This window comes from Melozone crissalis, unplaced genomic scaffold, assembly GCF_028551555.1.
Source record: "Melozone crissalis strain CALT ecotype California unplaced genomic scaffold, PUWL_Pcris_2 ptg000014l_1, whole genome shotgun sequence".
In the NCBI taxonomy this organism is placed as follows: domain Eukaryota; kingdom Metazoa; phylum Chordata; class Aves; order Passeriformes; family Passerellidae; genus Melozone; species Melozone crissalis.
In genome coordinates, this window is record NW_026535792.1 from 2913765 (window position 1) to 2940787 (window position 27023).

General features: G+C 47.8%; 2 protein-coding genes across 2 annotated transcripts in view; one reads left to right on the forward strand and one right to left on the reverse strand.

Moving 5' to 3' along the window:
- Nucleotides 1-20390, forward strand: part of CHSY1 (chondroitin sulfate synthase 1) — a 75242-nt gene extending 54852 nt beyond the window's left edge. The window contains exon 3 of the mRNA XM_054272575.1: nucleotides 16922-20390. Coding sequence (XP_054128550.1) covers nucleotides 16922-18514 — 1593 coding nt within the window. The 3' untranslated portion in view covers nucleotides 18515-20390. The remainder of the gene's footprint in view (nucleotides 1-16921) is intronic.
- Nucleotides 20391-25576: 5186 nt separating this feature from the next.
- The window catches only part of LRRK1 (leucine rich repeat kinase 1), a 68722-nt gene continuing 67275 nt past the window's right edge, over nucleotides 25577-27023 (reverse strand). Inside the window, exon 33 of the mRNA XM_054272584.1 lies at nucleotides 25577-26941. Coding sequence (XP_054128559.1) covers nucleotides 26764-26941 — 178 coding nt within the window. The 3' untranslated portion in view covers nucleotides 25577-26763. The remainder of the gene's footprint in view (nucleotides 26942-27023) is intronic.

Here is a 27023-nt window from a genome sequence, read left to right on the forward strand (position 1 = left end):
CCTAAGAGAGAGGCATATCCCACACTGCAGCAGGAGAGGCTCTGGGGAAGGATTTAGTCTCCCATCTGCCCTGGGATAGGAATTGTTCCTGACACCAGCTCTGGTGACCTACATTGACCTTCACCATGGGTAACTAGCCAGACCTCTCTGAAAAATGTCTATATCCTACTTGGGACTTGGTCTGGTGGGAGATGCTGAGCAGCTTCTCAGAACAAAGCCACCCCATGTCCCCTGACCTTCTCCACTCGTATCTTTGCTACCAGAACTGCATTTAGCACCAAACCTTCCCTGATCCTGGTGGAATCTTCTGAAGCTCTGAAATAAAAGTTCATTAATATAGGAGTGGTAGGGACAAGTGGAGAAAGATAAAGACAGTTGTGTAAGGTAATGAGCTGTATAGATAATTTAGGGGTTCTGGTCCAGAAAGGGTGGTCGGTCACATGTAAAGCAAGTGGGATGCTCTGTGCAACAGCTTCCAGAAACTTTATTTAAAATATAATTGTTCAGCCACTTTGATAGTGTGGTGTCCTTGTTTTCAGCTTTTGATCTTCTTACACCTTTGAATTAATATGGAAGTCCATTTCCATATTGTCAGATAGTAGCCCATGCCTACTATCCCATGCCTAGTGGTCAAATTTGGACTTTCTTTGTAAGTGCCTTTCCTTTCCTACCTTGTTACTCCTGCTTTATCTATCATAAACCCTCCAATGGCCAGTACATGTAGTGACCATTTTTTTCTGTGCCAGGCGTAAATGTTGGTCTGTAGAATGTGATTTTTGAATGTGCTTTGCTCAGTGGAAGTAGGTGTCAACAGCTCCTGTTTCAGTTCTTGTTAGAGTTTTTGTACTGACTATTTTGCCATCTGCCACTGCTGTCCCCTGCATAGCAGAGGCTGGTTCTGCTCTCCAGGCCTGCTCTGAGGGAGAAAAAGTGGCACATTTCTACTGCTGAGTGAATGGAACAGTGGCACACAGCAGCATTGCTCTGCCCTGTGCTCCAGAGAGCATTTCAAATGGAATAAATCCTGCAATCCTGTTAAAACCATGCCAAAACACTTTTCAGACTGGGTGAGCATTAATAGCAGGCTGACATGGGTTTCTGGTGGAGTGTCATCTCTAGCTTTAGCCACCTTGGGCAGGAGGATCTCTCAGGGGTTTCTAAGCCAAAACCTGTGAGGCTCTTTCTCTCCTTAGTGGGGGAAGGAACTGATGGTCAGATCTCCAAATGATGTTTGATATGTTCCCTGTTCAAACCATCAATCCAGGAACACAAAGTCCATGTTCCCAGATCTTTTAGGACAGTCACTCTTAAAGGATAAGGTTGCCAAGTGTTCCAGAACTTTAATTATCATGCTGTAATTCCATCTGCAACCTTAATAGAGGCGATGTCGTGAGTGGTGATCTGCTTTCCTCCTCCTTTTGCATGCCATGGGCTGATACACCAATGTTTGCATTTTTGGCATTCTTGATTTTCAGGTTTTTCTCTTAAAACGAGAAGAGAGATTGCATGAAAGTCAAAAGAGGTACAGTCAGTCATCAATGCAGTAGAGGTAGAATTTGCACAGCTGCCAAAATGAGGTTCAGATATTTTACTGGGTGACACAAAATAAATGTTTAATTCATAGTGCGTAACACTTTAAATAAATATCACTTGGCCACCCTCTAATGAGGATATGCTTGACCATTGACACCTCGTATTCTGGCTGGAGTTTCTCTCACTGGTTTTTATGGCAGGCTGTACATGTTTTAGAAAAAACAACATTCAAAATACAATTCATTCAATCTTGTCTAAAATGGGTCTTCAGTTTTGTAACATCGTGTTTGAAACCCTACATTTAAATTGCTGCTTGCAAACAGCCTTCAGGATGCAAACTGAGCTTAAAACTTGAGTTTTATGGGGCAATAAACTGCAATGTCATGTACTGGGTGGTGGCAGCATACAGCTACTGTCTGCTTTTGAGTAGGGATCTAAATATTTCTCCTCCATTTTGCCTTCTTGGGAGACATTTGCTTATTCCCTGCATCCCATGCCATGCTGGACCCACCTGCATGTTGGGTCTGGAGGTTTAACCTTTGCTTGACGAGAGGATCAGTTAGTTTGTGAGCCTGGCTGCACAAAGGAAGCAGAAGTTTGGTTAGTGATTATTCTTTCTCACTGCTTTTTCTGAAACCAGAGCTGTTTCTTGGACAAACCAGCCAGAGAGTGAAGAGGAAGGGAGAAATCTCTGGGAATGATGGAGCAGCTGGAGGAGGCTCCTCCTGCTCCTGGTTGTAACAGGTGGGAGGGCAAAGGGAGTAGAAGGAACACACAACCACAGCCATTGTAAATATGGATTTCCTAGGTAAACAGGGATTTGTGGAGCACAAATCTCGTCCACTGCAGTGAGTTATTTGTTGCAGGTGTAGGGAGTCCCTTCTGCTCTCTCCACAGCTGCTGTTTCTCACCAGGCTTGTGTCCTTTTCCTAAGAGCTGAGCATCTTTGGTTTGGGGCAGCCTTAGTTCTTGAGGTATTATCACATTAGCACTGTGCTGTTCCTTCTGGGAAGGGAGGAAGTTAGCGTTAAATGAAGGTATAAAAAGTTAGGGTTAAATGAAGGTAGGAAGGAGTTAGGGTTGAATGAAGGTAGGAAATTAGGGTTAAAGGAAGGAAGGAGTATGGGAGGTTATGGTTAAAAGAACGTAGGAAGAAGTTGGGGTTAAATGAAGGTAGGAAGTTAGGGTTAATGGAAGGTAGGAAGAAGTTAGGGTTAATGGAAGGTAGGAAGAAGTTAGGGTTAATGGAGTTAGGGTTAAATGAAGGCAGCTGAGGGGAGGCAGCTCTTGCCCAGTGCTCGGTGGGGCTGTGGCTCCAGCACCTTCTCAGATCAGCTCCCCCCTGGTTTATGTCAGCAGTGAGACCCAGTTGGTGCTGATAAACCTTTGGCTGTTCCAGTTTTGCTGAGGAGGGCTTGGCAGGAGATCACAGACCTCGCCAGCGTCTTCCCAGAGTGCCTCAGCAAAGGGGCTGCAGCTCTTCCACAACGTTCTTGGATGGAAGCACTGCCTGTTCTGCTGGGGAAAGCTGCTCCAGAAGCTCACTAGCACCACTCTCCTGTCTTCAGGCACGGCTCTTCCTGCTGCTTGTGTCGCTGCCAGGACTCAAACATCAGGGAAACCAGAATGTTTGCACTGTGAGCTAATCTACTCTTTAAAGATGTTAGATAATGTAATAAAATAGCTCAGCGGTGCATTGCAATTACCTTTCACATTTCGTCATGCTTCGAAAATTTTTGTCTTCTGAAAGTAGGACTGTATTTTTAGTACAGTGCAATCAAAAATGTCTGGCCAAGAACCTGATATAGTACCTAGGAAAATGGAAATATTCCTTTAAATACCTTCCAGAGCTGTGGTTTCCGCTGAGTATTAAACTCCATTTGTTATGTCGTGATTACATACTTTGGTCTGGGTGATATATGGCTTGGTTTTATAATTTCATATATATGGACAGTTTGATCTCTTCCTTGTATTTTTAATAACAGAAAGCAGAACTTAGACTTTTATTTTAGCATGATGTAAGCATAATTATTTAGTGGGCAAGAGGATCAAGATTACATTCTTTTGCTTGCCACTGAGGCTTACAGATTTATTATTGTTTTGTTTTTTTCCTTCATGGTTATGGCCAAAAGATTCATGCTATTAAAACCTAAACCATTATGTCAGGGTAATGGTTTCTGTAACTTGGAAGTGAAGAAAGAAACCAAATCTAGAGTTGGCTAAGTCACCCCTGGATTTGGAGTGGATTTGACATTTGGATTTGATACCATTCAGTAGTGGCATGAGTTAGTGAATCTCTTACAAACCTGCATCATGATTCACAAAGTTCACTGCTCCTGGCATTCTGCAGCATTCAGAGCACAAATTATTAGCAGTGGTCTCAACTGCTCTCATAAACTACAACCTCTTGCTGTCATCTGCTCTTTTGCAGTCTCCAGTATTTCTCTTGTCCTGTAAGGAAATTTCCAGGCTGGCATTTATTGCACCACATCGTATCTGACACGGTGTCTGTGCAGGATGCTCAGCTCCTGCTGCCACCTTGAGTGAGCCATCAGCTCTTGTAACCACACACTTCTGTGGCCTTGAGCCACCTGGGCCCTGTCCAGCTGCTCTCCTGTGGAGCACAAAGCAGGCCCAGAGCAGATAAATGTCCTTTCAAGACAGTTCCAGTCTCAGTACCAGTGTGAGTTGTCTGAGGGATGAAGATGAGAAGGATGTTGTGGGCAGGGTTGGGTTTTGATGTGGGTTTTTTGATGCTGTGGGGTTATTTTACTTTCCCTTCACTTGAGCCTTTTGACAGAGCAGAGAGGCTGACGTTTCATGGGTTGGGTGGTTTCTGTCCCCTGCAGGGTGGACAGGAGGGCAAATGCCCCAGGAGAAATCCAACGTGCAGGGAGCCCAGGAGGCTGGACTTCCAGGGGGAGGGAGGTTTTCTTTGACAGAATTCTTGACTCATTGCAAATAACATTGCACATCTGCTGAGATGGTGCTGTTTCTCTGCTGGTGGGCCCCAGAACCTGGGCACTCATCCCTGCTGCCAGGGGACAGTGCCTGCTGTGGTCAGCACTCTGCTGGGTCCTCATGTCCTGGCCACGTCGCTTCAGTCCCAGCCATAAAACCTCTTTCTTAGAAATCCTCCAAGTGTGAAATCCCAGTCCTCAAGAACAGGCAGTACTTTGCTTGGAAATGAGCATAAAGCAGTGAGCAGTACAAATGTTGTGTAAATCTCATGTGTTTGTGTCCTCTCCCGTTCTGAACAAGGCAAAGAAGTGTTCTTGGGAGTTGATGGATTTAGTGGGGTTTGTATGTGATTTCTTTTAATGTGCTTCAAATTAGTCACAGTGCTTTATTTCCTAGGCTTTGCTAAGCTTGTGGTCTGACCATATTGTGATAGTCACTCCTCACAGTTTACCCAGTGCTAGTTTTAATATCCGGATATAGATTTCTCCAATATCCTGCAATGCTGCTTTTCTGGATAATGCTAATACCAAACAGTCTGGGATGCACCAGGCCCCTGAGCTACATTTTAAGGTCAGCATAATGCTTTCCATCTCTCATCCTTGCACAACACAGACTCCTGCTACGTGTTGGGGTTTTTTTAGGACATAAAGTACCCAAAAGGAGGTTCTTGCTTAAGAAGTACTACGAGACAGCACAATGGTGCTGCCAACTGGCCCCTTCTGGTCTGATCTGTCCTTCTCCCTTCTACTCTCCCTCTGTCTTTGCTCCCCTCCGTTCCTGTGGCACTACTGAATTAGCTGTTAAAGTTTCTGTGAAGGGAGGAAGCAACTATTTTGAAAGTCAAGTGGCCAAACTTCTCTCAGAGGCAGAGATTTGTTAGTTGCTGGTGTGTATTGAAGCACTTCTGGGCCAGGTGTAGATTTGCTCTCACCAAACAGAAGAAAGAGCCTTTGAACATATTATCATTGCCTTAAAAATAAGAAAGAAAACTCTAGCCTCAGGCATTTGACAGGAGGCCAGACCTCAGAGGACAGCTGAAGAGAGACAGACAGGTTTCTAACATCTGGTTTGGGTGGGTGGATTATTTTTGACTTTGGCATTGACATCAAGACGAGGCAGGGCTTGATGAAGAGCACGGTCCCGCAGCCTGCACGACATTCCCTGGCTCCGGGATGGGAAAACCCCAATGGGGGTGGGCAAAACATGAAATGGGGGTGAGAATCCATGCAGAGCTCTTTCTGTAGGCTTTAGAGAAAAGCACTGCTGGATTGGGCATCCCAGCTGAGCTTGTGGCTCTGCAGGAGGGCCCTGACAGATGTCCTTGAGCAGAGTGAGAGCTGTCCTCCCACCAGGGCTCTGGGGGTGCCTCTGGGCCTGCCACATGAGCTGTGCTGAGCACTGCTGCTATTTCAGGACTCAAATAATGTGTCAGTGCCCATTTGGTTTCTGACACGAGGTGCAGCCCCCAGGCTGAGTCAGCCCTGGGTCCCTCTGCCACCAGCTGAGCCTGTTCCCAAAGCTGGCTCTTGGTGGAGGTTTCCTGGCCTGCTCTTGGCCAGGGGTTGGGAGCACCTATTTGCTCGTCAGAGCCTGGATTAGCTCAGCTCAAAACCGCACTGAGCTGGGGAACAACCTGCAGTTCAGATGCTGCAGGGATATCTCGGAGCAGCTCTGAGGGAAGGGCAGAAAGCAGGGCTGTGTGTCCCTCTGAAAGCCCCATTGAAGGGCTCTGGCTCCCTGGTGGCCGTGCCTTTGTGGCCCAGCAGAGGAACACAGTCCCCATGCAGGACCTGCCCTGCTGCCTCTGAGCCGAGGTGATTTACAGCCCCCCCAGGACACCAGGCCCCTTCCAGAGCAGCTTTAGGCTGTCAGGCTGTAAATTGCCTTGGTTCAGGAGCTACTTCAAAGCAGCCCAGGCTTACTGCAGCAAGGAGAGGGCTTTTTGGCAAAGCCAGCACAAGTAATTTGCTATTCATGAGTCAAATCCCTGAAATGTCCTCGATCAGCAACTAAAAATGGGTCATAAGGAGACAAGGCATTGCTGTCTGCTGAAGGAGGATGCAAACTCCACTGGCCTTCTCCATCTGTTGGCTAAAGCTCCTTCTGCATTCTCAGCAATGGCTTTTCCTCCCTCCCTGCCTCTCTCTGTGGAGCACACGAGAGGCTGCTCGAAGCAGCAGGACCTTGACCCAACAGGCAAACCCACCCAGCAGATCTCTCATTGCCCAGATGAGGGGAAAAATGTCAGTGGAGTCTGGGAAAGTCACTAATGAAGAAAACGATAAATTCCTCCAAGCTGCTTGGTTTCCAAATGCAGACAGGCTGCAGTGGCCAAGGGAGAGGGAAGGGAGCAGCAGCTGGGTGCAAGCTGAGGCTCGTAGGCTGCAGGCTGGCAGCTGGAGGGATGCAGGGCCAAGCCATGGTGGCTGCAGGCAATGGGCACAGGGTTTGGAGCCTGTGGCAGCTTGGCTGCAGCCAGCAGAACAAAGTGTACTCCAGGCTGGAAGCAAAGAAGACCTTAGAAAGACCCAAAAACTCTTTGTATGTGTGGCTAATATTCAAAAGAGAGTTCACTTGTGTTGTGTGATTAGCAAATCCTTCCCCAAGTTGTGTGAGTATTTGAGACAGTGTTTTTTTTCCTTTCCATTTCTAATGCATTTACATTCAGCATAATTGCATTTATCAGCATCCACATCTCCTGTTTTAATTTAGAGCATTACAAAGGGAGCAGTTGAATATTCTTTTTGTCAGAGCTGGATGATGGATGGTGAACATCAGCAAGGCCTAAACACCCCTGTGGAGGTGAAGGCCTGGCTCTGACAGACTGTGTGTAATGCAAGAGGCACTTGGTTACAGAGTGCTGCAGAGTAATGCTGCTTGTTCCTTGTCCAAGCTGTGCCAGACAGCAAACTTCCAGAAAACCTCAGACCATATACAGTTAGCCAGCAACACTGTGTGAAATCTTTAACCATATTTGAACGAACGGGCTGCCTTGGACACGGCCAGGAGGGAAATGCCAGTCTGCCTGACAGCTCGTTTTAATTATGAGAAAGTTGTTCCACTGACAGGAGGACAATAAAAAACTGTGGCTGCCTAGAAAGATGTTGCCTTCCTTCTAGTTCTGAGCTGCAGAGGAATGGGTTGGTCCCAGACCTGTGCATGTGCTTTTCCCTTCTTTCATTACCTTTTTCCCTTCTCTCGCCCCCTTTCCCTTCTCTCACCATTTTTCTTTCCAGGGTGTAGAATCTGCGCCCACCCTGCCAACCCTATCCAAATGAGTAATTAGTAAGTCACTGCTTTCTCCTAAAAGGTGACTTATTTAAAATATATTATCCCTTGTGCCTCAGCAAAGCAAGCAATAAAAATAGGTGACCTTTGTAGTTAGAGCTATTAATGCACAATTTATGGTGCTTTTGGGTTACAGGGCATGAAAGGCAAATTCTTGAGAGATTTATCAGCCCTCTGAATGGGCAAACCTCGCCTGTTGATCCCTTATTGATCAAGGAGCTGTATCTTTTCTAACCCAGCTGCTGTGTGTTGCAGCTATTTTAGATGGCAGAGCTGTTTGAGGCAGGGACCTTGTCATGGAGTGGTTTTGGCAGTGCCACGTCTCTGCTGGATGATGTACATGTGTTTTCCAGCGATGAGACAAAGGGCAGATTTTGTTTTTAAACTCAGCCCAGAAGAGCAGGAAGGCTGTAAGTCGTGCGTGGTAATGGTACAAGCGCTGAGGAACCCTTGTGCAATCATCATCTCACTGTGGAAGTTCCTCCTGCAGCAGCTGCATCACTGCTCGTTACCACCACAGCCTCCTAAAGCTCTGCTCTCCCCAGGCCAGGGCTCAGCTCTGGATCCTCGTGGGCTGGCTGAAACATGTGGCTTCTCCACATAAAACAAGGGTTTGTGACTTTATTTTCCTCCCCTCCTTGGAGCAATTGCTGAACAATTCTTTGGGCAAAAACAAAAAAGTGCACGCGTTTCATATAGACACTTGAGAACAATGCTGAGCAGCTTTGGTGAGCCCTGGAAGCTGTCACCCTGTGCTGCTCCCCGTGTGAAACAAGCTGGTGATTGAGTCCAGGCCCTTGTAGGCAGTCTTCAAACCAGCTCCAGCAATGGTGGCTCTGGCTGAAAAACCAGATTAAAGATGAAGAGCGGCTCTGAGCTCGCAGGAGGGTGAAAGAGGAGAAGAGGAGTGGATCCCTCTGCCTGTGCCACAAATGTTGTGTCTCTGCTGGACACTGGTTCTGTGGGAGGTCTGTAGGGAACTCCATAGCTCGTTCTGCTTTTCTTCCAACAGGAGTAAAAGGAGATTTCTTTTAAATCCAGCTTAATTTGAGCTCCTGCTCATTGCTGGGTGCCAGGGACGGGTGTACTGAGATGAGCTCACTGGTTGAGCATGGTGCTAATAACACCAAGGTCGTGGGTTTCATCCCAGTATGGGCCATTCACTTAGGAGTTGGACTCAGTGATCCCTCTGGGTCCCTTCCAGCTCAGAATATTCTGTGATTGCTGTGGCTGTGATTACTGCTGACTGCAGACCTGAGCAGCAAGCCCAGCACAGCCTCGTGCTGCCAGCTCGGAGCAGAGCAGCCTTCAGCATCACCAACCAGGGATATCTCAGCATGACCCTGGAAAAAGCAGCTGGAGAGCACCACTGGAGCACTCACTGAAATCCAGGCCTGCAGGAGAGGTGGCTGTGCCATGCACAGTGATTCACCATCACCTTGTCCTTTGTGCTGTTGCCAACCAGGTGACACGAGTGAGACACAGGCAGAGCCTCGTTGGTCCAGCAGGACCAAGAGGACAGAGAGAGCCCTGAGTGTTACTTCAGTGCTGGCTGGTTTTGTGTTTCAGATAACCCCACCAGCTTCCAGTGGTGTGCAGCTGCCACCTCCTAGGGACAGGCCATCAGCACTTTGGAAGGGGTTGAGGTTTCAAGATTCCTCCTGAACAACATCCCTTCTTCCAGCTGCTCGCCTGGCAGAGGCACAGCAGCACCCATGGAGTGGCTGTTGTGGCATCTGGGAGGAGGGTTCACCAGCAGAGGAACTAGAAATTAGAAATATATTCCCAGTTTTCTGTCAGTTTTCATCAGCTGATACCGATGTGGCTGGCAGAGAAGTGCTTTTACCATCAGTTGTTAGGAAAGCATGATGCAGATGGGTTTATAAATGAAGTTATGGAAGATGCTCTCTCTCTTTGAGGCTGTTCTGGCACTGCAGCTCTGAGGGCAGCAGCTTTGACACAGGCAGTTGAGCAGCTGGCCTTGTCTTGGGGATTTAATTCAGCATTCCCAGCTTCCTTCCTGGCCCTTTCCTAAAGGTGTATTCCTGACACAAATCTTCTCAAGGGATCAGAAGCAGCAAGCCTGGTCTGTTGCCATGAAAAAGGGGCTGTGGCTCTCCTCATGCTAAATGGTTCTGCTTAAGCTGGAAGTGATGAATGTCTTGCAAACGAATCTGTTTTTTAAAATACACCCCCACCTTTTTACATGCAGGGAAGAACTGCAGCTATTGTGAGGCTGAATCTTTGCCTAATTAAATTCACAGTAATCTCCTGTGAAGGCTCAAGAGAGATTCAGAGCTTTGTGCTGACTGCCTCAGCCCTGTCCTTCAGTGCTGGTATTGTGACATTGTCCCCCTGTGCCTGCTCTGGGCTGGAGGGTCCTGAACCATCCTGCAGGAGCTGAGCTGCCTGGGCTGCAGCTGAAATTTCTCCAGAGTTTCTTCTCCACTCCCCTTTAAGCAGCAGCTTTTGGTAGCCTTGCCAAGTGGACCAAAAAGGCTCCTCATCCATCGTGGCTCGCAGCTCCTACGAAACCACTGGATGTGGAAAGCAGCTCCCAAATAGGAATCTTTGAATTCCATGAACAAAAGTATTTCTAAATGATTACATTACTGCTTCTTGAAAACACATGGTGGAAAATCACACAGCAGTCCAGAAGGGGTCTTCTCTTCTGTAGGCTGTGTTCAGGGGAGGCTGCATCCCTCTAAGTCTGTCTCTTTAGCATCCAGAATATATTGGCCAGGGTGTCAGGAGCTTTCTGCTCATCATCTCCAAGAAACTCCCTTTCAAGGGTCATGTGCTGCTCCTCTGGAATCTTAACACTTTGCATGAGAAAGAGCAGATACAGACTTCCAGGGCTGTGGCTCTGGCTTTCACGGGCCTGTTGAAATGCATAATGAAAAACAAGTTTTCTTGTGCTCTGCCTGTGCTGTGGAGTAAAAGTGTAGAGTTGACAACAAGGAAAAGAAATGCTGAGATGCAGCAGATTCAGTGGGCAAGTAAAATCTGGCATCATCCCTGAGCCTGGCCTTTAAATGAGCAACCAGCAGGGAGTCACTGTATCCCTGGTTTTGTTTGGATGTGGGACAGAGGCTGCAGAGGGAGAGCTGAATCATTTGCCCCATGGGTCAGAGCCTTGACTTGAGCAAGGGCGAGCCTTGTGAGGAGCAGCACTTTGCACCAGCACTCGTAATTTGGAAATTATGTTAGAAGCAGCTTTTGATTACACTTTCTCAGGCAATCCCAATGACAATTAGTCATTTGCACCTACCATGCTCTGCTTCTTCAATAGCTGTAGTGTTTAACATTTGTTAATGTTTAGTGGTATTTTACTTGGTTTTGTTTCTGTCAAATCAGAACCTTTTGGACGAAAACCTCCAAATCACATCCAGCTCTCCTAAGGTTTACACTGTTAAATCTAAATATCCTCACTGGCACACTCTGTTTTATCTGATTTCTGTATCCTCATTTAGACCAGGGGATGAAGCTCAGTTTAGTGCAGGGCCAGGAGGAGGGAAGCTCTCTGCCTCCTGGCTGGAGGATCTCTGTTCCCAAGAGCCTTGGACTGCTCCCACGTGTAGGTTTTGGGTAATGAGATTGTGGAGCTCAGGGTCAGAGGTGAGGTACTCAATGCCAGTTTTGAGGACCCATTCATTTTTGCAGGTTTTCTTCTTTCCCTTGCCAAGCTGGAAATACTTTAAAGGCTGCTTGGTTTGAGAAACTGTAAATGAATAAGTAATTTTTAAGCTCTTCTACTTGCTTAAACAAGAAAGGATTGGGATAAAAACACTTGTTTAATTAAACAGCTACTTGGTATGGTTCACAAAAGCTTGAACCCCAGCAGTAACTCTCCCAGTTCACAGATTCCTTGGGAATTCAATGACCTTGGGTTTGCTGTGCTTGAAACTTGCCTGAGTTCTTGGCTTCCTTTCTGGAATACTTTGGAGAGGAGAGCAGTGCAGGAGGCACTGCAGGGCTCTCGAGTGAGACCAGCACCGTTCCACTTAGGATCATATAAGAAGAGGCATTTGTGTTGTGCAGAATAAACTTCTTGCTTCAGAGCATGCCTGGGCTTACTGCACCCAGAGGCCACAGCTGGATCTGCCCCTGCTGCCCCAGCCATGGAAATTTTGAGTGCTCACTGCTCAGGATGATTTTCTTGCCTCTCTTTATGAAACAAAGCAAACGTGAACCAGCAGTACATGATGAAGTTTGTGTGAGAAGTGACTTGTCTGAAGAATCACATCATTTAATTGTGCTCCAGAGCTCAGGGCTTCACTTGCCAGCTGAGAGGGAAGTCTGATCTCCCAGCACCGAGTGGCATTTCCTGCATCCTTTCCTGTAGTGGCAACTGGGGAGCTTAAAGCCATGAACGAGTGGCCAAGTTCACTGGAAGTGAGTGTTTATCCATGACTTCCCCGTGTTTGTCTCCACCATAATAACTCTGGCTGAGGAGTGGCTTCAGTCATGTCAGTGCTTAGCTGTGGGATATAAAGCATCAGGATTTAAACAGAGAGAACCCTGAATGCACAGAGTTGTATCCAGGAGGTCCCTACAGTCTTCCCCTCCAGCAGAGGGAAGTCTCAAAACCCTGCTGCTCCTTTCCCTTGGCAAAATTTATCATCAGTTGAGCTGTATTGGTGATGTATAAACCAGAAAACTGGAGATGTGTTGTGGTTAATCAGTGCAAAATGGTGCTAGTGCAGTTGCTTGGGATGTGGTAGCAGAAGGACTTTAATCTCACTTCAGCAGGAGCTGCCCCCTTGCCACCAGCTGTGGCACATCTTTGTGAGGAGGAGATGGACCTGAGCATCTGCCTGGGTTTGGCTGTGGGGCTGTCCCAGCACCTGCCCTGCTCCTGCAGCTGCACACTGGGACCCTCACCCTCGTCCCCTCCTGACAGAGGTGACATTAACCATCATTGGGCTTTCAATTAGCTGGGCTTTGTATTGAAACCCACCTTGGGCATTTTGAAGCCTGCCATAGAACATGTCTTACCCATGGTTGCTGTTCCTGAGGCTTGTGGGGCTGTGTTTTCTGGGCTCTGGTAGCACAATCTGGAGCTGTGAGAGAAAGCCCTCGGGGGCCGATCCGTGGCTGCAGGCCAGTTTCTGCATAAACTGGTCTTATTTTTAAAGTCCATTTTCTCCAGTACACTTTTTTTTGGCCTGCAAAAGACTTCTTCATTTAAAACGAAGAACATAACACTCTCTCCTTTCAGTTGGTCTTTTGGACATGAGCCAGCAGTGCCCACAACAGCTGTACCACAGTTTAAACATTCAGTCTCTAATGGTTTGGGGAACATTAAGGTTTTTAAGGCTTCAACAGGTCTAGAGTAAATAGTGGTCAATAAAGAGTAGCTCTTCTTTGTATCCCTATGCTCTCAGTGCTCTGCACTAGAATAAAGCATGCTTAGAATATAATCATTGCAAAATTAATATCCATGAAAGGTTCCTTTTTTAAAAAAAGAATCATAGAGAAACCTGTTTCACTGGAAGAAGAGTTTGCAAGAGTTCAACTCTCAAGACTCTGGTAACAGGCGTGGGGAATTTGGCACGTAATGTCTGTGGGAGACGTGCATGTCCTGGGCTTGTGTCACTCCCCACGTGTGTGTTTAGGGACTGGGAGGAGCAAATAAATCACAGGTATTCCCTTCTCTATGGCCTTCTTCCACCCACCCATTGGTGATGTACACAAGATTAATTGTGATTTTGTATCTTCCTTACGGCTGTCCAGTGTCACGTGGAGTCAAAAGCCAGCATGTGTTAATTGGTGATATTTAGCACAGTGCTTTGGACCCAGATATGGTAATAAATTATATTAGCAATGATTGGTGATAGGTGGGCATTGCCCTTGTGATTGAACCCAGTGCTGGGGAGCCTTAATGATTTGGGCAGATCAATGTTGGTGGAGCTATCAAATGAACTGCTCATTTCCTTCAAGTGTGTAGGTGTGATGAGCAAACAGAATCCATGTGGGGCTGGTTTCTGGGACAAAGCCCTGGGCCCTCACAGCCCTTCTGTGGCCCTGGGTCCAGTGTCTGCCCCCGCCTCGGCCCGAGAAGGGTTAAACTGCTCTGCTGGCCACTGGCCACTTGGGCTTTGTGTGCAGGCTTGGTGTCACTGTGAACAAATGGTTTGTAACTCCTTGTACTCTCGGTAGGGAGTTGTTAACCCCTTCCAGCACCCTTCTTTGTGTTTCCTGCTGGTGTGGGGTGCGCCTTGGCTGCCCATGGAGGATCAGAGCTGTGGGATCCTGGCACAGCCCGTGCCTGCTGCAGCCTGCTGAGTGCCAGGGACAGGGGGACACTGCAGCAGGACAGGGGGAGACTTCACAGGCAAAACATGGAACGTGCCAGCCCTGCAAGGCATTCTCCTGAAAAATGGGATTATATAAAAGCCTGGCTGCTGTGGTGCTCCTCATTAGCTGCACGGCAGGGTTGGCCCGAGCGCAGGGCTGGGGCAGTTGTCACCTCTTGGCTGGAGCAAGGTGCATGTTAATTGATGTTTCAGTTGTAAATTGCTTTGTGTTGGAGCCCCACTAAAGGCTTGCTGAGATGTGTTTTATTTTCAGTTTTCAAAGCAAGCTAGTTTTGGGAAGGGGCAGGAAGGAGTATTAGAAGGTAACTGGTCTACCGAAGACGTTACTCCTGAGTGGCAAACCAGAGCTTTAAAATATGCTTCTTAATTTTAATTTGTGCCATTTGCTAGGGGTTCCTATCTTTACTTCCATTTGGATGTTTCATAACATTTTCCTACCCATCAGTATTCTATTAAAACTTTGTTGTGTAATCTGAAAGCCTTTCTGCTTGTCATGGTTTCCTCTTCAGAATGCCCTAGGTAGCAATTTTGGAGTAAATGCATTCAGGCTGCATGGTCTTGATTTTGTTGTCTTATAAATTCAAAACAAGACTTGAAATTAAATCCTACTGTCAATTTTCTTTTAAATAATGGTGGCCTAATGATGTGATTTAAGAATTTTTATCAGATGTCACAGGACTCCTGGAAAAGCCTCTGCCTATAGTTGTTGTTAAAATGTCAGTGAAATTGGTTACCATATGCATTTAATACTTGTAGTTTTACGTGTGCCTAGTGTTAAGAGGATGGATCAGTGTTGTCAGTAGAATAAGTGGGTCCTGCAGTGTTGAACTGATGCTGCTATTCCCATGAGAGCTCTCCACTGCACTACATGGTGCTCACAGGACTGACCCTAGGTGGGTGTGATTTAAGGTCTCCTAGAGCCCTTCACAGCCACAGCCAGGTTCAAAGTGACCAAAGAAATAAAGTTTTATTAGTAGAGGAAACAGTACAGGGATACAAATGAAGAACAGTCTTTAGGGTGAGTGGAAAAACCGTGTTTCTTGGGAGAGCACGAGGTTCATTCAGTTTGGATAACTCTGCTGGACGTGGGATAAGCCCCGCTCACCTCTGCCCGTAGCGCTGTGTTCAGTCCTGCACGCCTTCCAAAGGGACATTATCCATCTCGACAGGCAGCTCATCTGAGGCTGCCAAGGGGCCATGGCCAAGATGTTCTCCTTTGGCTGCATCCTGTGCACATCCATCCATCTCTAGCCTGGAGTGCTCCCAGACAGCGTGCACGCAGCAGGATCACTTGGGGAGAGCGGGAGGAAGGTGAACTTGGAGGAGAAGGGGGTGGGGGCCTGCTGGTGACCCACGAAATAAGCATCCTTTCTTTGCCAGTCCTGCTGCAATCCCTCCCTCCCTCGCTCCTTTGCAGTGATTTACGTTTGCTCACATTCAGTCCCTGCTCCCAGTGGGCTCAGCCAGCTCTGTCCTGTCGGCAGCGATCCGCCCGATGTCAGGTTTCAGCATGCACACAGCCGGCTTGTTGAGATAGAGCAATTAAATCCAGGTGTAAGTTTATCCCTGAGCTTCACTGTCTGTCCACAATAATGGGAAAAATGCAACCGAAGGCCTAATAAAACAGGACTTGTGCTGGCTCTGAGCAGCTGGTAAAAGGAAGGTTTCTGTGCTGGTGATTTCCTTTTTAGTGCTCTGTTTGATTGCCATCATATTTGAGACCTTCTCCCTGGTTCTTTTTTTGAGTTTGGCTCTTTGCTGACCTTTTACACAAGCTTTATTGCCGTGTTTCCTGTGGCAGATTCCACTGCCAGTAACAGAGATTGGATCCCTTATTGAATGAGGGTGCTGTGTCAGCTCTGGCAGGTTGATGGCATTTGTGCTGTGACATAGAATCTGCCCATGGTCTTTTTAAATTTCCATTATCTAAGCTGGTATGTACCTTTGGTCTCAAGGTTTTATTTTCAGTTTATTTTCCACATTGTCGTCCTGGTTTGCCTTTCATGATATCAGCTACTGCCTGAGCTGCTGAGGACTGTAAAGCTGGTTGGTCTGCTTTCCTGAGAGCTGTGAATCTAATCTCAGCTCATTATCTTCCTGTTTTGAGATAGCAAATGCCACGTTAAGGATGTTTTTATTATGGTGTACGTGTGCACTCTGTATTACGTGACTCTGGAACTCTAGGAATCTCAGGTGCACTTTACTGTCCATTGACATTTTGAAATGACACCTGTAGCTTTGCATTGCAGCACTCGAGGTAGGATATTTGGCATCTTGACTAAAACATTCAGCAACCTGCATTTTTAATGCCTAAACCTGGATTTTTAATGTTTAAATGGCATTTGGGTGTAATGGAGAAGGTGTTGTCAGATTTGTTTAGCATGTACATGGCATCCCTTTTTATTCTTCTTTATTATTTATATGAAAACAATGAGAAACAAATGAATAATGAGAGTTTTGTAGTGAACACTTCACGGTGTTATTTTCCTGGTGATGGCGTGTTGTTGTGAAGAAATGAGCTTACAATGGACTTAGTGCAGAATTGTTTGGCCGCCGGTGATTCCTCTAGAATGGGCTGCAGTAATCCCAAATCCATGATAGATGTTTCTTTCACCAGTTCACAATGAATAATCCTCTTAATTTCCTTGAATAGCAGCTGGTATTGCTACAACCTGTGCCTAAACCCAAGCAGAGCTTATTCAGAAAGCCGCCTGGCCCTGTGAGCGAGGGGGAATTCTCTCCCAGCGGGGTAGCGTGGGCAAACTTTCACAGGGTCAGCTCTGCCAGGCTCTGACTTCTCCTCTCTCTCTCCCCGCTAGATGCAGCAGCTGTTCTACGAGAATTACGAGAAGAACAAGAAAGGCTACATCCGTGACCTGAGGAACAGCAAGATCCACCGAGCCATAACGCTGCACCCCAACAAGAACCCCCCGTACCAGTACCGGCTGCACAGCTACATGCTGAGCCGCAAGATCGCCGAGCTGCGGCACCGCACCGTGCAGCTGCACCGCGAGATCGTGCTCATGAGCAAGTACAGCAACACCGAGATCCACAAGGAGGACCTGCAGCTGGGCATGCCGCCCTCCTTCATGCGCTTCCAGCCCCGGCACCGCGAGGAGATCCTGGAGTGGGAGTTCCTGACGGGGAAGTACCTGTACTCGGGCGCCGACGGGCAGCCGCCCCGCCGGGGCATGGACTCGTCCCAGCGCGAGGCGTTGGATGACATCGTGATGCAGGTGATGGAAATGATCAACGCCAACGCCAAGACGCGGGGGAGGATCATTGATTTCAAGGAGATCCAGTACGGATACCGCAGGGTGAACCCCATGTACGGGGCAGAGTACGTGCTGGACCTGCTGCTGCTCTACAAGAAGCACAAGGGGAAGAAGATGACGGTCCCCGTGAGGAGGCACGCGTACCTGCAGCAGACCTTCAGCAAGATCCAGTTCATGGAGCACGAAGAGATGGACGCCAAAGAGCTGGCCAGCAAAATCAACCAGGATTCTGGCTCCTTGTCCTTCCTCTCCAACTCGCTGAAGATGTTTGTCCCCTTCCAGCTCAGCAGGTCCAAAGCAGAAAGGAAGGAGCTCAAAGACAAGAAGATCAACATCCTGATCCCTCTGTCCGGGCGCTTCGACATGTTTGCGAGGTTCATGGGGAATTTTGAAAAGACGTGCCTCATTCCAAACCAGAATGTCAAGCTGGTGGTCCTGCTCTTCAACTCCAACTCCAACCCTGACAAGGTGAAGCAGATCGAGCTGATGAGAGATTACCGCTCCAAGTACCCCAAGGCTGACATGCAGGTTCTGCCGGTGTCGGGGGAGTTCTCAAGGGCGCTGGCTCTGGAAGTTGGATCTTCTCAGTTCCAGAACGAGTCTTTACTTTTCTTCTGTGATGTTGACTTAGTGTTTACCACAGAATTCCTCCAGCGGTGTAGAGCCAACACAGTTTTGGGTCAGCAAGTATATTTTCCCATAATTTTTAGCCAGTATGATCCAAAGATTGTTTATAGTGGAAAGGTTCCTAGTGACAATCATTTTGCCTTCACTCAGAAAACAGGTTTCTGGAGGAACTATGGCTTTGGTATCACCTGCATTTACAAAGCTGACCTTCTTCGAGCAGGTGGCTTCGATGTCTCCATCCAAGGTTGGGGCCTTGAAGACGTAGATCTATTTAACAAAGTCATTCAAGCTGGCTTAAAAACTTTCAGAAGCCAAGAAATTGGAGTAGTCCATGTGCATCACCCTGTTTTTTGTGACCCTAATCTTGATCCAAAACAATATAAAATGTGCTTGGGGTCCAAAGCTTCAACGTATGGGTCCACACAACAGCTGGCTGAAATATGGTTTGAAAAAAACGACCCAAATTTTGGGAAAAGCAGCAATACTAATGGCTCAGTGAGGACAGCCTAATGTCCAGCTATGCTGGAAAAGACTTTTTTTTTAATTATCTAATTTATTTTTGGGAAAATGTTTTTTGATAATTCACTTTTAAAAGACCACACAGGATATATTTTAGAAATCATCGTTGTTTTCTTACAAAGCGCTCGTTTTGAGAAGAACAAGGCCCTTGGGTTTTTTTGTTGTTGTGCTTTTGGTTTTGAACAAAACTGTGATCAATATTTGCCTTCAAACAAAAAAAAAAAAAAAAACCAAACAAACAAAAAAAAAGTTGTTTAAGAGTTATCTGATCAGCGGAAATCTGACTTGAATTAGAATTTCCTTATGAACAAAAGATTGTTTCCTGCCGTTTCCGTTGCCGTCTTCACGGCTGGGATTCTGTAAATGTGGACCTGAGCGTGCAAAGCCAAGTGACAAAACGCTGTGTCTAAATGTTTTTGGTGTGACTGCTACCGTGCAAAGATTCTGCTCCTTTGGTTCAGGATTAGCCATTAATTCTCAAATTGCGTTAGAAAATCCGAGTCGCTGTGGCGATGAGCGAGGGTGGTAAATCGCAGGAGGGGTTTTATGTTTTTCCCTAATAGCTGATTATTTCAGTTTAAAAACACACCTCCACTTGTGATGGGCAGGCGAGGGAAGGAAGTAAGCACAAGCCGTGATCCGGTCGGTCCTTGTGGGAATTGTTGTGTTTGGGATGTTGGGGGAAGAAGCCGTGGTGGGTTCTGTGCTCACAGAACAGAACAGGCTGGGCCGGGCACCAGGGGATGCTGAGGAGCAGGGGAAGGGCTGGGGATGGGAATCTCTGGCAGCCAAAGGACAGCACACAGTGAACAATCCAAAATCCCTGAGGAGAACCTGCAGAGCTCCTCTGTCCCCGATCGCGTCCGTTTCCTCCGGTCACCTGGTGTTAGTGGGAACAATTATTGCATTGGATTGCTAGTTTTGTTTTGGGATTTTTTTTTTTTTCTGTATCTGCTAGACCGTTAATTTATTTAATATCCATTGTTTTAGGTTCTTGACCTTTCCTTGAATATCTGTTAGTCATTTTAATATTTTATATATATATATATGCGTGTGTAAATATATATATATATATTAGGAATGTATTGCATCTTCTCACTGATAAGGTAGTGTACATCATACTTACAGTAAATGATCTCCAAAGATTACTTTCTAAAATATTTTTTCATGGATCTTTTTTTTTTCTCCCCCAAATTTCTTCAACATTTTTGGAATGACTTCAGTGAGTTTAGGAATTTTTTTGGTATTCTAAGAGGAACTGGGGATGAGGAGGCTGAATACAAGGAAAGTGTGATCCCTATGAGTTAACACCTAGCAAGGTAAGAGAAAATACACGAAATAAAGTGCCTTAAAGCCAGATAGGGAACCCTGTACACTGAGACTTAGTGACTGGACATTGTCATTGAAGCAGATGATCTCTTGGGACCTATGTACCTGTAAATATCCTGCTCAGCAGAAACAGAAAATAAAAACCAGCGAACAATATATTTTTCTATCGTATCCTCCAGCCCCATTTCATCCCATTGCCCTCAGTTCCACTTTGCCTGCTCTTTGGGAAGTGGAGGCAAGTGAAGGAAGGGAGAAAACCGAAGGCTTTGGTGGTTGTTGCCACGTTTGAAGGGATCTTACAGTGCAATTGGTATTCCAGTAGAAGAAATAACCATTGTTTACACATGTATGGAGTATGAACTGCAACTAGCATAGAGTCTGTGTCTTACAATGTTCATCATTTTCTGGTGACAGTCCCAAGGATGTAGGTGCATGGAAAATTTTTCTTTTCCTCTCTTTTTTTTTTTTTCCTTTCTTTCTTTCTTTTTTTTTTTTAAGACTTGCTTCTAAGATGCAATAAAGATTTTTTTATTTGCAATTGGAGCTGCTCACGTCGTCAGTCCGTGTCGTTCCACCCAGCAGAGGCAGAGTCACACACCTGGGAAGTGAGCCCAGGTAAAAGGATCTCTCTCTTCCAGAGGGTTTTAACTCTGTGTTGTGGTCTGGGATGAGCCCAGGGTTTACACCTTGGCTCTGAGGGAAGGCAGAACAAACCCATTGATCAGGAGCTGGTGCTGATGAGCTGTGCCATTCCCTGGTTTTGACTTTTTCCTCATGAAAATGTTTAAAGTGCTTCTGCTGCCTGAAAATACCCCTGAGTGTACATTTCAAATGCATACAGTGACAAGGCTGCAGGGTGCCCTAATGTTTTGTGTGTTCAAAACACAGTAAAAATAATTATTAAGTGGGCTGAGCACTTATTTTTTAATAGCGCTAGGAGTTGTTTGGTGTTGGTGTGAGGACAAAATTAAGTCCCAAAGCAAGGATCTTAGGGAATTGCAGAGGTGTTTCTTCACACAAGGGAAAAGGAAAAGAAAAACCCACCAAAACCAAAACAAACAAACAAAAAACCCAACTTGTATTTGTGATACAGAAAAGAGCTTAAAGAAAATGCACCCCAAAGAATGGCAGCAAAACGGAGGGGAAAAAGCCCCTACTTGTACTGTATTTATTAACATTTGTGATTATGTAGGACTTTTTTTAGCCCATAACAGCTGGCAAAAGCAGAATGTAACTGGAAGAAGCCATTTTGAGAACAGCACCATGTGGTATTGGGGTTTTTTTCTCAGTTGCTGCAGTTCTAATTCTGCTACCAAATCTCTATTAAAAGTGAGTTTTGTACCAAGCATGCAGCAGCCCTCGAGGCCTCACATCGCAATTGATCACATATTTTATGGACTCACAGCTTAAGAGAAGTCCATTTTAAAGTGAAGTTTTAATTGTAACCCTTTATGACAAAGTCTAAACACATAAACCCCATTTTATACTAAAGTAAGTGGCATTTGCTGCCCCCCTTGTAAAGAGCTGGACAGAAGTGGAAATCATCAGCTGGTAGGTGCTAACCCAGCCTTGACAAAAATCCCTTCTGGGGCTGGGACACTTCATCCTCAATTTACTCTGGTTGTTTGCTTCGGACAGAAGTTTCCCTCAGCCTGAGGAAGCAGGAAAATCATGGAGAGTTTTCCTCTGGGCCACAGAGGTGTGAGAAAATGAGATGGTGTCATCCTCAAAATGAAGGATGTGGTGCCCAGTCATGTCCTGTCTATAGAGATCCTTCTGTTCTTTATTAAAACAATTAAAAATGTGAGACACTTCTTTCCCTCGTTATTCTGGTGCAGGTAACCTGGGCTGGATGCTGTGGCATCCTCAGAGCACTAAAACTCCCACCCACACAGAGCTTTGCAGCCCCTGGCACGTGGTGTTAAACCCTTCACCTTCTCTGCTCCCCCCTGGCTGAGGAGCTGGATTTATTAACTCTGTTTTCTCAAAGCTTTTCCCTCCTGCTCAAGGATCAGTGATGGCAGAAAGAGATGGGGGAAAATGTGAGTCCAGAAAGGCAATGGCTACTCTGGTGGCTGTCATGCTGGATGTGGCTATTTGCATGTGACATTATTTATCTGTGACTTTGCAGAGTCACAGCCCATGGAAGGATTTCAAGTTTTGGTCCTGTGGGCACAGTGAGGGTTTATTACCCAGAAAACTCAGTGCCAGCTCCAGCCCCGTGTGGCTCCCCCGGACCTGGCTGGATGGTTCCTTTCAGCACAATCAGCACAAAGTCCTGCTGACCCAAATCTGCTTACTCTGAGTTTTTGTGGAAGCCTCTAACTTTACATTGCAAATTATTATCCTGAGCTGTTTCGCATGAATACTTGCTAAAAATACTCGGCGTGCACAGCCAGCCACAGCCGGGAGCTTTTGGAAGGAAAATCTTGCAGAGGCATTAAAAATGGGGAGAAGGTCCAGGCCCCGCTGGGCTCCTGCTCTGCTCTGGTGATCCCTGGGCTGGTGGGACACTGCCCTGTTTCAGGGAATGGTTTTGTACCCAGTGGACTCTGCCAGGGTGAGTTTTTGTGCTGACCAGAGCAAATTCAGGGGTTTGATCCCAGTTGGAGCTCAAAAACCACCTCCTTCCAGGCTTAGACAGTCCTGGAGACAACCTGGGCTCCCCAGCCAAGGCAGTGCATCCCATGAGGAATCCTTTCCAGCTATTTTCCTGGATTTTACCTGGCTGCTGCTGCCAGAAGCGCTTTTATTCCTCACGTCCGAACTGCTGCCGACACTCCCAGGTGTGAGGAACGTGTCCATGTCCTTTCCAAGCTCCAGAACCATCTCCCAGGTCTCCTCCAGCCCAGGAATCCCTACCACTTTCTAAATCACTTTTATGAGTGGGGTGAAAAAATTAACATTAAAAAAAAAAAAAAAAACAGCCCAAATACTGGGCTGGCTGAATTTACTTTCACACTTTAATTCAATAAAAACCTCAACTTTAATTGACCTGAATTGGCTCCAACATTTCCAGCAGGCTGGGCTGGAGTCTCTTGGAAATGGGGGTCCCCCCTGTTTGGTTGGGGATGTTAAGAGGACTTTGCCATGGTCCTGCTCCACCTTTTAGAAAAAGAAGACAAAAGAGTAACACCACCTTTGTGTTTCACTGACTTTTCCCCTAGAGGGCTCCCAAAAGGGGCAGAGTTTAAAGTGGTTCTGTGATAAAACAAGCTTCCAGTGCAAACAGGCTGGGATGTGGGGCAGATAAAGGCTGTTTGCTGTGCCAGGATGGCTCTGAGTGCTGGGGTGGGACCATAACAGCCCTGGGAAACCTGAACTGCTGTGGATGTTCCATTCATGGGCTGGGGTGTGCTCTGTCCCTGTGCCAGCATCACTTGGCAGTGATGTCCCCAGTGCTGAGCCTGTGAGCTCAGCCCAATCCCAGGCACCATTCTTATCCCACACCCCATTCCTGATCCCACCCTTCTCCTCATTTTCATCCTAAGCTCCATCCCTGGCCCCATCCTCACCCTGATCTTCATCACAATCTCCACCCTCATCCCCAGCCCCATCCTCACCCTGCTCCACCTGGGTTAAGCCCCTGAAGCCAAACCCAGCTCCCATCCCAGGGGTAAGCTGAGGACAGGCCTGAGATAAGCAGGATATTTCCTGTCCTTTTAAAGCTTTTAAAGAAAACTCATTTCCTCTGTCCTTTCGGTAGCAGAATACAAAGCAGCCAGTGCTGCCCCTTCCCCAGCTCCCTTAGAAATCACCTTCTTTTTCCTTCTGCTGAAGCTGAGAGCCCTTGGTGCTGTGTGGGATGGGGAGCATCCAGCTGCTGTGTCAGTGTTCACCTGCCTTCCCTGTCCTGGGGGCACAGGAGGTGGAGTTCTGCATTAATATATCAAATTACAATTCCTGCCCACTGTGCAGGGCACTGTGTGCCACAGCCAGCCCTTCTTTCCTTTCCTAGCAGAATGAGCTGTAATATTCCCATTTTCCTACACAGGGAGGGGTAGGTTGGGTTTGGACAGCCCCAGGCTGGTGGGGTCTGTGCACCCAAAATGTCCTGAGTGGGCATCAGGATATGGGATGCAACCTGTAGTTTGCCCCTACATCATGCCTCCCCCCAAAAACACTCAGGCCATGCCCCAAACTGGGATATTGGGCACAGCTGTTCTTCATCCCAGGGCCTGACTCTGCACTGATGCCAGCAAAGAAACAGCCCAAACCAGGAACAGGAATCAGTATCCAGTTGGGAATTGAATCTAATCCTTTCAAAGCAGGTAAAGCACCATGGAGCACTCCAGGGAAAAGCCCAGGGATGTGCATGGCTCTGCTCTCAGGAGTGAGGGAGTGAAGCTGGGGGGGCTTTTGGATTCAGTTAATCCCAGGCAGGTCCTGTTCATCTCATTTTGCTTCCTTAATGAGTAAATAACACCCCTGGCACCCCCTGCCCTCCCACCGCTGGTGCTGGGGTTAATCCGCTCCCAGAGCATCCACTTGCCCCCAGCACCAAGCCCAAAGCTGTTCTCTTGCCTCTCCTCCTCTGAAGGAATAACCCCCTGCCAGGGCCCTGCTTGGGCTTATTTTTATCAGCTGAAATAAAATAGTGAGGACTGAGATAGGTGCAGGTCCCCCAGACCCACACCTGGGGCTCCTCCTGCCCCTTGTTCCCGGGCTCTGGGGCTTTTCCTGCCTCTGGCTGTGACCCCACCCCTTGCCCCTGATGCCCCTCACCTGTACCTGCCATCAGGAGAACAGGAGCACTGAAATCTCAAACTGTTTGAACTGGTGGGAGTTGATTTAGTTTTGTTTTTAATGTCTGTTTATTTCTGTCCCCGGGGAATCATTCCTGCAGCACGTGCAGTGCTCACTTAATGGAGCCTTGTGCTAATGAGGTGTCAGGGCTGCTGGGGGGGGATTTTGTTCTTATTCCAGGGTAGCCACACTCAGGCTCTCAGCTGCTTTTGGGAACCAACCCCCTGCTCCTGGAGGTTTTGGGACACACACCCACCACCCAGAGGTCCCATGAAACCCAGTGCCACCCCCTTCTGCTCCCTCCCCAGCTGAGCACCCTGACCCACCTGGCAAAGCAGGGATCTCTTGTGTGTCAGGAAGGTCTTGTGCAGCAACAGCCCCAGAGCACAACAAAGGCCCTGCTGTGTCCAGGCCTTGGCCAGGGCCCACCCAAGGCTTGGGAGATGCTCCAGCTTCCCCCATGGGCACTGGGCAGCCCATGGTGGGCACAAGCCCACGCTGGCTTTGGGGGCAGCACACACCAAGGTGTTCTGGTCAACAGGGACAGTAAGGAACTGCTGTGGTTGTCCCACAGGATATTTCCTCAAAGGAAACCTGCAAGGCTGAATGAAAGAATGAGCCCCTTTGTAGCTCCTGTTGATGCTTCAGGTATCACGGGAAGAGTTCCTGCAAGTCAAAGGAATCTGGCGGCTGGAAAGGTGACCATGACACCTCAGCCCAGCCCTGAGACAGAGGCAGAGAGCCTGTCCTGGCAAGGGAGGGAAATTTTGGTGCTGCTATACCTGATCATGAGCTGCTGGAGAGGCACAGGGTGACAGCCCAGGCAAGGCCAGGAATGGAGACAGACAGTCTGTACTCACAGCCCTGACTCCAGCTGTGCCCATCACAACCAGCACTTGAATCACACTGCAACCCCAAACACCCAGTGCCAGTTGGGTTTCCAATAAAAACCACCAATGCAGTGTCATCCTGGGGAGGAATCAGTTTATTTTAAGATACATTCTGTTTCTGAAGAAGGATATTTTAGCAGCCTGCAACAGAAATGTGAACCAGAGGGTTAACCTGCCCGTTCGGCCTTGGCCAGCCTTGCCGATGCTCACACGAGATTCTTGGGATAAAAAAAAAAGAAAAAGAAAGGTCCAAAATTCAAACTGTACACCTTTATACAGGGTGCTTAGCTGGGGGCACTCTTTACACTGCTGTACATGCTTGGGATAATTAAGTGCAATTGGATTTAGAGCCAATACAGCATCCCAGGCCACTAATGAAGATAAAATACAAGCTGTGGTGGGCAGAAGCTGCACAGATACACAGGCAAACTGAGCTTATTGTGTTCCTGCTGCTCCAGAATGCATTTCCCAAGAGAAACAGGAGTGGAGCAGAGACAGCTTATCAACCTTCCTGGGCTCCCCTCTCTTCCATCAGGAATATCTGTCACACCCAGTGGCTTTGTTTTCCATCAGCTCCATCGACAAGGCAGCAGTGCCATGAGCCAGCTCGCTCACTTCTGGTGCATCATTCCTTGTTTTGGGCTCCCTCACAGGAACTCTGCACCACTACAGCTTCTAGGAACCAGAAATGCAGTGGCCAGCCACAGCTTCTCACTGGCTCCTACACCAGGGTGTCTCTACACAGGGACTACAGCTGAAGTAGGACACACACCCTAACTAAGGGAGCTGCAGGGAGGTGGGAAGCAGCCCCACAGTGCAGGGATTCCAGCAGATGCACTCCTCCTGGAACAGGGTGAACCAGCCCTCGGTGCCCGCGCTGCCGGCCAGCAGGCAGCGGGACAGGGACGTGCTCAGACACCCAGGGCAGAGCCCACGGAGCTCCCCTGGCCGACACACACACAACAACAGCAGCAGCAGCAGCCAGGGCATGCTGAAGGTGAGGAAGGAATTCAAAATGGGGAAGAACAAACTGGAAATCGGGAGATGCAGCCACCTCTGCTCTCACCAGTACAAGGGAGCGTGTGACAGAGCAGGGAGCTGGCCCAGCTCCCAGCCCTGCTCACAGCAGCTTCCTCACTCCCCAAAAGCCCTGGTGGGGCTCTGGGAACCCCGGGGTGCTCACTAGCAGCAAACCAGGCACACACTCCCCCATGAGCCCTGGTGTGTCTCCGAGTCCAGGACGCTCCCGCTGTGTCGGGTGCGGCGCCACGGGCACTACCTTCTCTTGCGCATGCAGGTCTCCAGCCTGCCCAGCTCCTCGTAGGCCTGGTAGAAAATGTCAAAGTCTCTGGCACTCCAGCCCCTCCAGACAGCCAGGCACCTCTCCATGTGCTCGTTCTCAAAGCAGCACACCACCGTGTCCCTCGCCACCAGAGCCGCGTCCACCAGCGTCCTGGGGAGGAGCAGAGAGCAGGGAAGGGAGTTACAGGGAAGGGAATTGCAGGGAAGGGAATTGCAGGGAAAGGAATTTCAGG